Below are 15,387 nucleotides of genomic sequence, written 5' to 3' on the forward strand. Positions count from 1 at the left end.
TCTATTATCAGATACTTGGTTTGTGTACATACCTACGCTGCGGCTCTCTTGGAGGAGAGGTAGGCTATTGCTCTGGATGTACAACAGCCCAACACAGCCCATCAATTCAATGCCACTACAAGGCCATTGACCTTTCAGTGGTTCGAACAACATAGTTGAAACCGAGTAGGCTACACAAGAGAAACTGTGACCTTTTGACACAGCAAAGTTTCAGATCAGAAATACTGTACAGTACTGTACAGTAGCCTAGAATTGTCCGTTGACTAGGCGGAACACACCGCCAGTAAATAGGCCTACTGATTATTGTTCAGGAATGTTCATTGACGTACTGTTGCGTCATTGTTCACTCAATGTGGCATGGTTGTGATGTGATGTAGGGATTTGTCTTGACAGAAGAGCAGATTGCCGATGTGCTGAAAAACATTTAAAATTCATGCAAACCAGTGTAAACACACTGACGCTGTGTAATGTAAATAGACGTTATCTGTTTAATTATTACAGAGAGCAGACGGCAAATAGACAAATGTAATGTAGGCTAAGGCAAAGAAACACGCTTAGACGCGGAGGGACAGCATGCTGTTCCGGCTGCTGCGCCTCGGCTAGAACAACACCATGAACCATTCACTCGGCCACTCATCCCTTTCGAAACAGTAGACAGTGCAACACCTAGACTCTTTTCGATCTCAAAGTGAAATTGTCCCCCTGTTTAAACATAGTTGAAATCAAAATGAAATAGGTCCTAAGCATAAAACATTGTACAGTATAAAGCGGGTGTAGGCTAAGCTTTTCCTCTGCTTCAGCCGACGACAGACGTTTTGGTTGGCTGCAAAGGACACTATTATCGTCGTTTGGTTAATGGAGAAGTACTATTCTGCGAAGACGGTTCGAGCAATGTAATATTACCCAATGATTTCAGGAATTGGGGATGTACAGAGGCGGACCTTCTGCGAACGAGGTAGGGTGCGCGAGCCAAAGAGGCGGTCCTGACAAAATTATCATAAGAAGCCACGCGGTTCATACAGGGATAGCGGCCGTCCTCGCTTGAACTTCACATAGAAAGGCACAAATAGGAGTTGCGGCATCGCGGGCGAATCAGAGCAGACCGTTGAAAGGGTTGCTGCGAAAACATGTTAACAGTCGCCACTGGATAGCCTCGCTGTAAACAGTGGAGAAATTGTTTTGAGCGCTGTTGCTGAATCCTCGGAAGCGGGTGCCTTGTTCCACGTTTCTTTTAAAAAGTCACCTATACATCATTGAAAGGGAAGATTCTCGTGAAGTTGCTGAATTGACGACGATTATCATACCTAAGGTAGGAATTGAGCATACTGGTGCTTTTGACGGTATATTAATGTATCTTTGATGAATTGCGTGTTGGTTGGTGGTTGTGAGAACAAACTGGACAATTATGTATACGGTATACAGTACAGTTAGTCTACATTAACTGTTGTGCAGGAAATGAATTTTGTGTGTACAGTATGCATACATCCGCATACACCCAACTGACAGTTGAGTCAGCTCTCTGGCAGTTACACAGCTCTCCATCCTGTTTTGCCTGCGTTCGGCACACCTTACAGTAATCTACACGAGCCCACTTTTTAGAAGTGCTACTATCGGACACAAATGTAGGCTACGGCTGGGTGTAGTTACAGAACACGGTGCTATCAAGCGAGGGAGTGAAAACGAGGACACAGAATCTATGTCAGGTCTCAATTTAACATAGCAATAGACAGGTCTCGGGAGAAACATTAGACTTTTTCACTAGGCTAATGCAAGGACAGAATAAACATAACATAAAGCCTATAACAACTGACTAGACATTTGTTTAAGTGGGCAATGGAAGCTTCTTTACGAGGCTTGGATGTTGAAATAAGGAACATTAGATGCCGACATTTCGGTTTTTAAATATTCAATTATAACAAACGCCTCTTTTCATACCCAGCATAACATTTCAGCTGGTCATCTGGCTGCTGAGAGAACCTTAAATGCCCCTGGTGCAGCCCCAAAATAAGTCGGAGTTGGAATAGGAATACGGAATAGGAACACTGCGTTTCTTACACAACAGTGCGTAATTGCGCCAAATTATTTGGTTTTCTTTTACAGACTCCTTACTTCCAGGCAGAAATGACTAATTCTAGTCAAACTAAATTGCTCTTGGCGCACAATTCAACACCTCGTAAATAGATCCGTCTACGGTTTGGATTAAGTCACTTCGCGTAATGCCTTGCTTACTCAATGGCTCCAGTAACTTGTAGGTCAGAGTCGTTACATAATTTGGTAACCTTACGCAACCGCCTGACTGGATCTTTTTGTTCCCTTTCGCAGATTCGCCACAAGGTGGAGCCATTGGCATGAGTAGCTGAAGCCTGCCGATCGTCCCCAACAAGCTCCTTTTTCTCATCAATGAGTTCACCGACATCGGGACTGTTTCCTGAGGAACCCCAGCTCTTAGACTCTCAAGCGTCTGTACACGGCCTGGAGATGGCGTCCCCCAGCGGCACGCGCGCGTTCACCGACGAGGCCGTGTCCATCCTGACCTCCAGCAGCTTGCTGGCGCGCTCGCTCCTGGGCCGCACCAGCGCGCTCAAGCGCAAAGAGCCGGAGGAGGTGATGAGCGAGCGGGAGATGGCGGCCCGGCGCAAGAGGGAGTTCATCTCCGAGGAGAAGAAGGACGACAGCTACTGGGACAAGCGGCGGAAGAACAACGAGGCGGCCAAGCGCTCGCGGGAGAAGCGCCGCGTCAACGACATGGTGCTGGAGGGCCGCGTGCTGGCGTTGCTGGAGGAGAACGCCCGGCTCCGGGCCGAGCTGCTCGCCCTCAAGTTCCGCTTCGGCCTCGTCAAGGACCCCTCCAACGCCTCCATCCTGCCCCTCACCACCGGCGCAGCCACTGCTGCCCCCTCGCCGCCCATCTCTGCCCAGAACTGCTACCTCCCCTCCCCGCATCACCCAGTCCAGACACTGGCCCCTCGCGGTGGCCTGAGCTCCGGGGCCACCAGGGCCGCACCTGTCGCGGAGGTGGCCATGGCGGGCGACGGCGCCAGCACGTCCTCCGAGGACTCTGGCTTCTCCACGCCGGGCGGCTCCAGCGTGGGCAGCCCCGTGTTCTTCGACGAGCGGCTGGCGGGGGAGAGGGACAGGGACAGGGACGGCAAGCTGTCCCCACTCCACCGCGGCGCCGCTGAGGAGCAGACTAGCTACGAGGCCCAGCAGCAACAACACCTCCTGTTCAGCCACCACCACCACCACCAACAGCACCCCCTCCACCTCCAGCAGCCGCACTCCGCCACCGATGCTCTCCTGCACGCATCCGCCTCGGCAGGCTCCCCGCTCTCCATACACCACCTGCCCGGGGACCTCTCTCAGGCCATGGCAGCGGTAGCGGGCAAGCTGGAGGGCGGGGAGGGCATCAAGAGCCTTCTCCCACACAAGCTCCGCTTCAAGACCCCCGGCAGTGGGGAGGGGACCGGGAGCGATGCAGATGGCGGCCGCCCCTCTCCGCAACCCACCCCCATCACCACCACAACACCATCCACACCCGCCGCGAGGGCAGCACACCCGCTCCGTGACGCGGGCGCAGAGGGCAGCAGTGTGATGACAGCAGCGGGGTTCCTGTCCCAGGAAGGGGGGGAGCAGGGCAGGCAGACGACACAGCACGGTGGTGGTGGCGGCGCCGGCGTTACTCAGGGCCAGAGCCAGGCCGACGCGGCGACGAGCCAGGCCGAGACACACATGCTGCGCTCGCAGCTGTCCTCGCTCAGCCAAGAGGTGGCCCAGCTGAAGAGGCTGTTCTCCGCCCAGATGCTGCCCAAAAACAATTCATGAATTAATGACACCCCATTCCACTCCACACACACTCTCACACACACACACACTGAAACAGACTATTTGATCGACATCACATCATCACATTATATCGCAATACCAACTCTGGCTGTCTGGCTGTCTGTCATATAGGCAGCATGCAAAACGACTGACTGGGCAAAGATGAGAAGGAAAGACTTAACAGAAGAAGGATAACTCACTGACTGGACATTTCACTACCTCTGCCGTGTGTCTAACCTAAGACAGACTCACAATGAAAACATACAATACAAAAAAAAAATCACATCAACTCAACTGCCTAACACACTCCGTCATGTTGAACGTTTTTTTGTTTTAATGTAAAAAACATTGTATAACACTGTGTGTTCTCTCTGCCCTTCTCACTCGCTCGCGTCACATGTCACATTGTGTGTGACAAAGTGTGTTAATGTGATGCATGACAGCCCAGTGCACAAGCCTTTACATAGCTCTTGTTGTTTAGTTATTTGTGCATACTGTACGTTCCTGCCTCAAACACACTGTGAAGACCCTGGCTTCCATGTTTTGTAACCTACGTCAAGCACAAGAGGCAAAATGGTGAACTTAATACACTATTGTTGTGGATCACACATTTTAGTTCAGATGCTCTGCTTACTTTTACTTTTGCTTTTTGTTACTCATGGCAAGTCTGCAGAAGGAATTGAAATTGAATGCAAAGTGATTACAAGGAAGAGCAGTGTTTTTCCCATACATAGACCATTCTGTGGCACAGCACCGCAGAATAAAAACTCCACAAAAAAGCACCACAAATTGGTCAACAGTCTCACACGCATGTCCATGGGGGGAACATGAATACAGGAATACATTTTTCCCCATAGCATTACACATTGCTAACTTGGTTTGTGGGAAACACTGAAGACACAAGCTGGTTAAGAAATAGAAGAAATGTTCAAATATATTTTTGGCTGGGTAACATGGCCGGTGTACTGTGGTGTTAAACAACAAACACACTGTATGATTTCTATTTTGAAGTGAATTTCCAAATGTGTGTTCTGCTTTTCTGAGGGAGACTAACAAGCCTTTCATTTCATCTGTAGAGGAGGGAACATAGCAGGCTATAATAGATCATGTCACACTCTGTGCGTGTGTGTGTGTGTGTGTGTGTGAGTGTGTGTGAGGGTGAGATGTGTATACAGTGTGTGTGTGTGTGTGTGTGTGAGGATAAATGACCGTTTAAATGACAGTTGTCTTCTCAGCATACACACTGTAAAGTACAGTATTTCATGATGAAAAAGATGTCTTGTGTCTTGTGACCTTATGTAGTGTGTTTTGTACATGTGAATAAAATAAACCATAAAATACTTTTGAACTTGGCTACTTGTTCAATGAGCACTGGTGATGACACATATTCAATAGAAATCATCTTAATGCAGCCCTGCACACAGCAATAAAAGAGCTGCTGGCAACCCAATACTTACTGTAACATCAGACGCGGCCAAAGTAAAAATATAAATAAAATTTGTGGTATAACTATATACACCAGCATATGATATTACATATAATCAGCAGGGGTGATAGTGAAAAAAAATCCTGAGCCTGAACTTTTTTCCTGGTCGGGGAGGGGGGGCCGGGGGACGACGGGACATACTGCATATGAGACGTAATGTAGGCCTTATTATTATTCAAACACATTATTCAAACATTTAAGATAATGTTTTCATTTTTGCATTATTTCTATAGTGTTATTCACGAAAACACAGATCATTTCCCTGTTGGTAGGCTACAGCACTTGGCTGAAAGAAACTGACCACCACGTTCAATTCTAGCTGTAAAAACGAATACCAACGTATGCAGTTAGAAATGCATTCTAGGCTTGTGATGTTGCACTAAAGTTATTGAGGTGGGTATTGAACCAATGCAACATTTCAACACCAGAATGCATTTCTGAAAACATGGTGCATATTTTACCACATTGAATTAACTGAAAGCTACATATGTAGCAGCCATACCAAGACAGGTCAGTAGGAGGCAATACTACTCCAAAGTACAGTAACTACACTCTGTCCAAAATAGAGGAGGTGATTACCAATTAATTGAGCAATACTTTTAAATGACATGACATTTGCTGCAAGCTGATAAGTTTCATTTTCATTGGGACATTGCTCATATAACTTGTATAGGCTACTGGACATACGTTTAGATAGCCTACTCGTGGCCCCATGGTCTACCTATAACCACAGATTGTTTAAGGGCTGTGCTATAACCCCTGCCTTTCCGTTGTAGGGAAACGCCCTTTAATTACCGGTACATGATATTTAGGGCACAAGCGCATGATTGGCTACATGCAGGCCCACGTTCACATCGCATATTTCGACTCCACGGATGACGGAACCAGTGGTTATTACGGACAGGACAGTATATATAGCCTGTGTGACTACTGCGCGACTTTCGCATTGGGTTGTAGTCAATTAAAATACATGAAAATCACTCGCGTGTACACACGCCCATTACAATGTACGAGTTAAAAAGATAACAGAAAGCAACAAAAACAAAGTCAGGACCGAATTAAGCTACATGAAAATAGCACAGGGCGTGAAGATAAGATGAACATTCACTGCATGTCTAGGTGACACCGTGGTGGCCACATGAACGCAAGCCAAGTATTTGAAGTTCATGAGAGTCTGATATTGATAATTGCACCCTGCCCGAGAGTAGGGATTAAGTAGCCCAGTGCGTGCAGACAATACAACCTGTGCATCGTGCGTGGAATAACTGGATTCGATTACGCAGAAGGGCTACGACAGGGAGCGCGCGAGAGAGAAAGGCTGTGTGAACCTGTGCGAGGCTGTTTGGGGGTTTTCCACAGAGCGCGTTGGTTTAGTCAGCATAACTAATATAAACATCTCCCTGAAATCAGTTTGACACGTGGTTTGTCAGGAATGACGCAAAACACCATCCTTCAATCAACAGTAGACCAAAATCCACGAACTCAGCTCACACTAGCCTACAAGGGGTGTAGGCTAACTAGGCTTGCCAAACATTAGCGATCCAAGCATTCCATTGTCATTTGGACATGTCGCAATGGGTAGCCGCTATTCCAATGCAGACCACATTTACGCACTACACCTAGAAAAAAAGTATCATGACGGGCATAGCATAGCCTACCGTTTTGAGCATACAGAGTTTTTTGAAAGAACGTCTATCTCCATCAAAGTTTGTCAACATTGCGCAGTCATTTAGCGCACATAAATGAGGAAAATAGACGAACCTATTTCAAACATATACTCTCACTGAGCCCGTTTATGCGCATCAATAAGCCGTTTATGGTCAGGTTTTTGGAGTAATCTGCGCAAGGCAAAATCATTCGGGCCCAAGCCAACATGCCACAGTGGGCAAATTAATAACTAAATGGCCTTACCTTCAAACGTTTTCTTGATCACAGAATTTCACTAGTATTCCACTGACATCCACACGGTTCAACACACCCATCACAACTAGCAAGCCATGTGGATTTGTGCTAACAATAGTTGCTAATTTTTATCGGAATCCAAATGGTCTAGACTTGGCCTATAGTACTTTCTTCCGTTTCTTCAGTATAACGAGATGCCATTTTTGTATTTGCCTCCGTCGACAGTGAAAATATCTGAGAAGGGTAACCAGTAGGGGCCTAGAACTCTCTTTACTGTGCATACTGACAGCCAATCTACTTCTCCTTTCACTAGAACTAGAAGACTGCCGCCAGTGCTGTGGTGAGTGACTCAAGAGCAAGACGTAACAAATTGATACATTTTTCAGTAAGATGTCGGGATGATACGATTATGGGCTGCTGCTCATTTGGGTTCCTTTCGCGTCTCTTACAACAGGCTGTTGCGCGCTCATTTATTTTCACCATACATTAATGAAGGCCTACGCGATAGTTTATTATTTTATTAATATTGGGGAAATTATTATTTTATTTTTTTCTACAGCCACGCTACGCCGGATTTCCGGCGCGGCGCCGGACTGCTATCACCCCTGTAATCAGGGCTATACATTAACTTTTTTCATCATTAGCCAATTTGGCTAGTATATATTGACTGTTATTAGCCAAACATCACTCACTATACTATAAGTCAAAGTGTTAAGAACGTTTTCTTTTCCACCAGCCAAACAGAATTTTCACGAGCATTTGGCCAGTTGGTGTTAATTCAGAGCCATGCATATAATACATATATACATATATGTATACATATGTATATACATCACGGGTCGAAGTTCAATGTTGTGTGGTGTGTCTCAACATTTAACATTAACCTTCAGCTCCTCAATGCTACTACACAGGATATAACGAGCAGTGGTGTAGTCTACTTTTTTGACTGTATATTTGAGCATTTTTTGAAGTGGGTATACTGTATATATTTTTGCTATTAAAAACAATGGATCAATCAATTTTAAGTGGGTATACTGAGATCCCTGAAATTTAGAAGTGGGTATACTCCGTATACCAGAGGCGATTCCTCATTGAGTACAAGGGAGGCGCCGCCTCCTGTCCAAAATCACGGAGAATAGTATGTAAACTAATGCTTTACACGACTTAATAACATTGCTATTTCAGACCCAGCTCCATATAAAATGCATGTGCTCAACTTAGAGATGAAACCAATCTGTTATAAGATCCCGAGGCTCGCACGAGTTTTTTTTCCGCTCATGACAACGCAAGCGAGTCGAGTCTCAATGGACTTCAATGGCATGTGGGATTGTAAGCTTTTTCAATGGCAAAATGCTAAACGGTCATTGGCTATTGCCGTGAAATTTTTTTGATTTTGAGACTGAGCCTCACTGGGAGTGAATGGAGAGGAGAGAGGAGGGGGGAGGGGCCGGAGACTGGAGCTCCGACTTGTGATTGGGTGAACCCCGTGTCAGTATACAGTAGTTGATTTCATTTCGAAATGCGGATATGTTATTAATTTGACTGAGAAGTTTCGTCGTGGTAACCAGTGGGGAAGCTATTCATTGCGGTGTACTGCAGTTTTGTGTACATATTCTTGTAAACCTAGTGTTGCGAATAAAGTCTTAATAGTGGCACGTCCTTATCCTTTTTAATCTCCCAATTCAAAAGTTGAAGTTGCCTATTTTTCGTTAGGGCTATCTTGCAAGAACGCTAGAGAGCTATGCAAAATGCCAAGCATTGTGGATTAAATTCTGGCGAATTCCAGTCGTCCTTATGAGGAGAAAATGAATATCAAGGAGCAGAGCACTGCCTAATATTGACTTGGTGAAAAAGGTAGGGAAGAACAACCGTTTCTTTTGAGCTTTCGTGGTGTCTGATCAACTGGTTAACTGCCAAGTCCCGTGAGTGGCGAGTCCTTTTTTCCTACTGTGTTGGCAATGTCTGGTAAATAATTAAAGATTTTGCGACCTCTAGTGGTAAGTTACGCCGTGGACCCAGTAATGAACAAAGACAACGAAGGCAAACTCAATCACATCATTATGTGGCGGAGGTAGGCCTAATTATAATAATAATAATAATAATAATAATAATAAACATTTCCCTATGAATAGGCTACAAGGGGGATAATGATTAATGATTAACAAATTTGTTTCAACAAGAGTCCTTTAGTGTGTGAGGCCATATGTGGCTCAGGACCAATGTAAGATGTGTGTCAAATTTTTTTTGCGTTCTGGACATATTGTAATTGAACAGCCTCCCCTGTTTGACAGACTACCAGCCGCCACTGCCGTATACGTAGACTACACCACTGATAACGAGTATGCTTTCCCCAACTTCTCATCGTGACAAGATTGATAAAATAAAAACAATATGGCGTGCAGTAGACCTGTTCATTTGAATGAGAAGTGCATGTGGCCACTAGGGCTCAGTGTTTCTTACTCATCCAGGGCTTCCTGATCATTTGGCAACACTTTGTAACTCAATCCAATGGCAAAACATATATTGAGCAATGACACACTGAGACACAAGGTAAGAACTGGGTAATATTAAACAATATTCAAATTGTCTCAAAGAACAGGATACAATACCCTCTGCCTCCCTCGTGTGTGTGTGTGTGTGCGTGTGCGCGTGCGTGTTTGTGTGTGTGTGTGTGTGTGTGTGTGCGTGCCTGCGTGCGTGCCTGCGTGCGTGTTTGTGTGTGTGTGTGTGTGTGCGCGTGCGTGCGTGTGTGTGTGTGTGTGTGTGCGTGCGTGCGTGCGTGCGTGTGTGTGTGTGTGCATGACCTGTGTATCCTGTGTGTGAGTCAGCTAGTCAGGCATGGGCCACCTTATCTGTTAGCTCATGCTAATCCCCAGAGGAGACAGCGAGGCGAAAGTGTTGGCAGACAGACTGACAGCTTCAAAGCCAAATGCTACTGTTGTCAGTACTTATGCTATACAGATTACTATGGCAATGTCAACGAATGTGGACAGAACACAGCTGAGGGCCAGAGGAGGTTAATCAGGAGATGGTCATCAATTTTAATGTGCACTGTTCCACCAGTGGAATGCTGTAACAGTCACTGAAAAACCTTTTCTACCATATCAATCAATCAATCAATCAAGAATCATACCTAAATGTCATTCAATGTGCTTAAGGATAGAGAAAAGAGAAGAAAAAAGTATCCTGCTTAAAAATTAGTACTACTACACCACTATGGGAGTGCACAGGGCCTTTGGTAATACATTACGACTTGGTCAGTGCCATTCTGGTTACCCGTGCCTTACTGGGTTAATGACTTATTGTTTTCTCATCAAACTGTGGTGGCCCAACTATAACAGGGTAGATTATTTTACAATATAGGCCCTCTAAACAACAACAGAGATCAAGAAATGTCTTTGAAGTTTACTACTAGCCACACAAACCTGTTGGGGGGATCCTAGTAGTGATGCCTTCGTGTATTTCGATAATAGAAAGAACAAATTGTATTTGCAACTACAGCGGAAATAATTTAGAGTCCAGTTCCAGTCTAAATTTGATGTCACAAAATATGCAGTAGCTGACTTTTGGCTTTGTAACACAGCATTAGGCCTAAATGATTTGATTTGAAATATGAGCTGGAAAGTAAAATTCGGTAATATGTGGCACAGAAAAAACACCAATCTGGACAATGAACATGCAAAAAAATCTATAATTTCTTTGCCCATTCATCAGATCACACTTCTTGTGGACAGATGTTGTGGCCCATTAGATACCAAGCTGTTTTCGGGCAGGTTTACATTTCTGTCAGTAGAGGGCAGCAGATAGTCATTTTTCTACTGCACCACACCACTCAGCCATGCGGTCTGCTGTGCTGAACATAAAAAATAGATCCCTGGGCACACATTCACCTCCAGTAGTGGCTACTGCTTACAACACATACTCCACATACAGAGTATCACTCTTACCTATCACGGTGCACTCAGGGAACAGCTCTCAATAACACAGTGTCTAACACTGGACGTTAGTGGGTCAACATGATGCATAAAATATGGCACAGTTAACACTAAAAGCCTCCTGGTGATGCTAAACAACTCGGGAGCTACACAAAGGAATGCAGTGTGCATGTCTCGCTGTGGTCAAGAGAATTGTTCCCTGCTTGTACATTCAGTGTGTGCTTGTGTGAGTGTGTAGGCTTCTGTGTGTGTGTGTGTGTGTGTGTGTGTGTGTGTGTGTGTGTGTGTGTGTGTGTGTGTGTGTGTGTGTGTGTGTGTGTGTGTGTGTGTGTGCTCACTGCACTGGCATGGCTCTGAGTGTGTTGTGCTGGAGCTGGCTGCAGCTCTGACCAGGGCAGGGAAATATAAAGGGCCGGTTGACTGCGGGAGAGTGTTGATGACAGGAAGGGGGCCCAAGATCACAGAGGCGCGTTTTAATCAAGGAAGCGCTTCCCTTTCCCTTTGACTTCTGTCTCCCTCCCCCAGCACTAAACACACACACACACACACACACACACACACACACACACACACACACACACACACACACACACACACACACACACACACACACACACACACACACACACACACAGGGAGAACACAACCATGCCTGCACCACACCCACTATTTCTGCCCATCCCCTGTTTTTTTTGCAGAAGATAAAGCCTGTTGCTAGGCAGGCAGTAAAATGGTTGCCATGGGAACGCTCTCCTAGACGCAGCTGGGTGGAATAGGGTGGGGTTGGGGTGCATCCGAGGGGTTCGAGTTGGCGAGAGGGAAGGGGGATGGGAGGAAAGGGGCGCCAAGTTCAAGGAAGGCTAGCAACTGCTCCCCCTTTTTAAATCGAGGCATGGGGCCTGTGTTGGAATACGCAAGACAGAAATGTCAATGGCCTGCACCGTGGGAGCATTATATGTAAATTATTGCAACAATGAAGATTATTCTGGTGCTCTTATTACATAATTATTATTATGATTATTATTATTATTACAGTTGTTCTTATTGTTATTGGAAAGGTCATGTTGGAAAAGAGATGGGAATTCATTGTGACCGAGAAAGCCATAGGCCTCGTATTTATAAAATGGTGTCACACAAACCAATGGTTACAATAGCAATTCCACTGAGTAATAATCAGGAGCATTATGTCATTATACTGATGGTCCATGGGTGTCATGTTTTCGTTATGAATGTCCCCCACGCACACCGTAGTTTAATCAGGGTATGATGGGTAACCCGGATGTATTGTTTGATATGCTGAGAAGTAAAGTAAAAAGCACACGTTCGAGCATACTCCTGTCTCCTGAGCCTTATTACTTTTAAAAGTTATGTAGGATATAACAAGTGGCGACGAGGATATAACTAATCTACGCGGCAAGTTATGTGACAACCACCGGGTTTTCCATTACGAGGGGAGGACGCTAGATTATGTTGTCAAATTCGTCTTCTGAGGAGGAAATATTCCACGCTCCGGAGCCGAGTGAGCAGCTCACGGAGCCAAGTGCCACTGCCAGTGCTAACGCGAGCAGCACACCTGAAGTAAGGGAAGAACCAACACCAAGGATGGCGGCCGTCATCGGTAATATTGGCCCTTTTGATGATAATGTTGAACAATGGAGCTCATACTCCGAACGTTTTGACTACTTTGTCCAAGCTAACGGCATTGCTAATCAGAAAATAGTGCCCACATTCCTAGCGGTGATGGGACCAAAAACGTTCAACCTATTACGTGACTTGCTTCAACCCACGAAGCCTGGGGAAAAGACATACCCTGAAATAGTAAAAGTTCTGTCAGACCATTTTTCGCCAAAGCCATTATTAATCGCTGAGAGGTTCAGGTTTCATAAACGTGATCAAGAAGAAGGAGAGTCCGTGTCTTTGTTTGTGGCGGCACTGAGAAAATTGGCGGAACATTGCGAGTTCGGTAACGTTCTGAACGACACGTTGAGAGACAGGCTAGTGTGCGGCCTCAAAGATGAAGCAGCACAAAAGAGGTTGCTCACCACCAAGAATTTAACATTGGATAAAGCCATCAGCATTAGTCTCTCTATGGAAATGGCATCAAAAGAAGCTCAGCAGCTACATGCCACCACCAAAGTGCATGCAATGAGCAGCTCAGACAGAGCGAGCGGGCAGGGACCATGTTACCGTTGCGGCAGAATGGGCCACCTAGCAACAGCCTGCCGATGTAAGGATATGGATTGCCGCCATTGCGGAAAAAGGGGGCACATCGAACGGGCATGCCAAAGCAAAAGAAATTCTGGCAAAATGACCAAAAATGAGAATAATGAAAAAATGTTCGAAACCAGGCAGGACTACAGGAAAGAAAAGAAAAAAAGGCCAGTTCACACAGTAAAACAAGATGAACGGTCCAGTGAGTCTGATGAGTCGGAGGTGGGCGTACACACTCTGAAAATAAATAAAGTGGATGCAGATGATGAGGGATACTGGGCAAAACCCCTGCTAGAAGGACACCCTGTGAAAATGCAGATTGACACTGGATCCAAAGCGTCCATTATCTCTGAGAAGGTGTATAAGAGCCATCTAAGACACTTGGCTTTAAGGCCCTCAGACACCAAATTCAGAACCAGAGGTCGCGTTAACCGACAAATGTCCGTCATTGACGGATTTTTTTGAAGGATGACGGAAAATTCTGAAGCCTGTCCGTCATTTTGACGGATCAATATTCAGGGTGATGATAAATAGCTTAAATCACAAGTTTAAGTAGGCCTACACCTCTATCGAGTAGAGCAAATATGCATTTCAATTAGGCATAGTTATGAGCGCAGATAATTTAATGCTACTATCGTTTGCCTTTCTCCCTCTCTCCCTGCTTGTCATACCATACGCCGCAGCTAGGCTGTGCAGCTGGCTGCAGCAGAGCGCGCGCCTCTGCACTTGCTCCAAATAATGAATTAAAATAACTAAGACGGTGCCACCATACACGTGTGAGTGACTTCGACTTTAAGATTCAGAACTATGTGTAGACCTAGGCCTACTACATTTACCGACTATCTGATTTTCTGCCAATGACGAAGTTGTCCCTCTATCGCCCTTCATAGAAGCATTCTTCCATAACTCGTCGCTTGAAACAAAAACAAATATGCGAATAGCATGTTTGCTAGCCAGAACCTTCACTCAAAGGCAACGCAGGTCTATAACTGCTTCAGGACATTAACTAATAAAAACGACGGATATTCAAGAACCTAAATATTACCAGGCAACGCAACTTGGCAAACGTTGGCAGAAACGGCTAACCTTCTCTCATTTCGATAGCTGGTTCCCCCATTATAGGCGATATTGTTTTAGGCTATTCAGACCGCGCTCCCAGAGCCAACATATAGGCTAAGCCGATGGGGCTACGTATGGAGAGGCTCTTTACCGTCGCTGACATTTTTCAACAAAGTTTTGCGAAATCTGGTCGTCTTCCTGTATGCTTCAGTGCCTTTATCTACTGTCTGGGCTACACCTTTCTGCTTCAAGACGGCTTTCCTTTCCATCGTGCATGTGAAGTCCAACGCAAATATTATTTAACACTGCGTCTTTGTATTACAATCGGTGCATTAATCAGAGAAAAATGAGTGACTGACAGCTGTTGGATAAAGCCCTGCACGCGTCTTTTAAAAAGGTGCTTGTGATGACCATAGCGCTGAACACTGAATCAGACGCGCGCCATGAGGGATACTTGCAGCTTTTGAAACAGTTCAATGAGGGAGGCAGAGAGAGAAAGTGGACAGCAAAATTGACTCCATCCTCGAAGTTGGAGAATGAATGTCGAGTGAAAGGGGGTGTATTCACAGCGGTTGACTCTCAATTGGCCGCAATTGCGCATGTGTTGTTCTCGGTGCGGGGTCGCGACCCCCACATTGAGAAACCAGGCGAAGAATTTAAAAAGTAGGCGATGACGGATTTTTTTCGACCCTGTCCGTCAAAATGACGGACTGTGAAAAAGTCTAGCGCAACCTCTGTTCAGAACATACCTAGGTGAACCAGTGCCCATGGCTGGTATGATTGATGTCACTGTGCAAAGCGACAACCAAGTGGGGACACTTCCCCTCTATGTGGCTAAAGGAAACTGTCCCTCCATCTTAGGCCGGGTCTGGTTAGAGAACCTGAAACTAAATTGGCAAACCGTGAAAATGCTGTCCCCAAGCTCCAGTGAGCTAACAGCTGTTTTACAGAGGCATCAAGACGTTTTCAAAA

The 15,387-nt window shown here is 45.7% G+C and overlaps 1 protein-coding gene across 1 annotated transcript; it reads left to right on the forward strand.

The window, feature by feature from the left end:
* The first annotated feature begins 975 nt into the window (after positions 1–975).
* nfil3-6 (nuclear factor, interleukin 3 regulated, member 6) lies at positions 976–5,170 on the forward strand. Its single transcript, XM_063183936.1, has 2 exons — positions 976–1,309; positions 2,323–5,170. The coding sequence occupies exon 2, from the start codon at positions 2,401–2,403 to the stop codon at positions 3,820–3,822; it is 1,422 nt and encodes a 473-aa protein (XP_063040006.1). The 5' UTR covers positions 976–1,309; positions 2,323–2,400; the 3' UTR covers positions 3,823–5,170.
* The last annotated feature ends 10,217 nt before the right edge of the window (positions 5,171–15,387 follow it).

This window comes from Engraulis encrasicolus, chromosome 2 (genome assembly GCF_034702125.1).
Source record: "Engraulis encrasicolus isolate BLACKSEA-1 chromosome 2, IST_EnEncr_1.0, whole genome shotgun sequence".
Lineage (NCBI taxonomy): Eukaryota > Metazoa > Chordata > Actinopteri > Clupeiformes > Engraulidae > Engraulis > Engraulis encrasicolus.

Coding starts and splice junctions, on each gene's coding strand:
- nfil3-6 (XM_063183936.1), top strand. CDS start 2,401: ATGAGTTCACCGACATCGGGACTGTTTCCTGAGGAACCCCAGCTCTTA.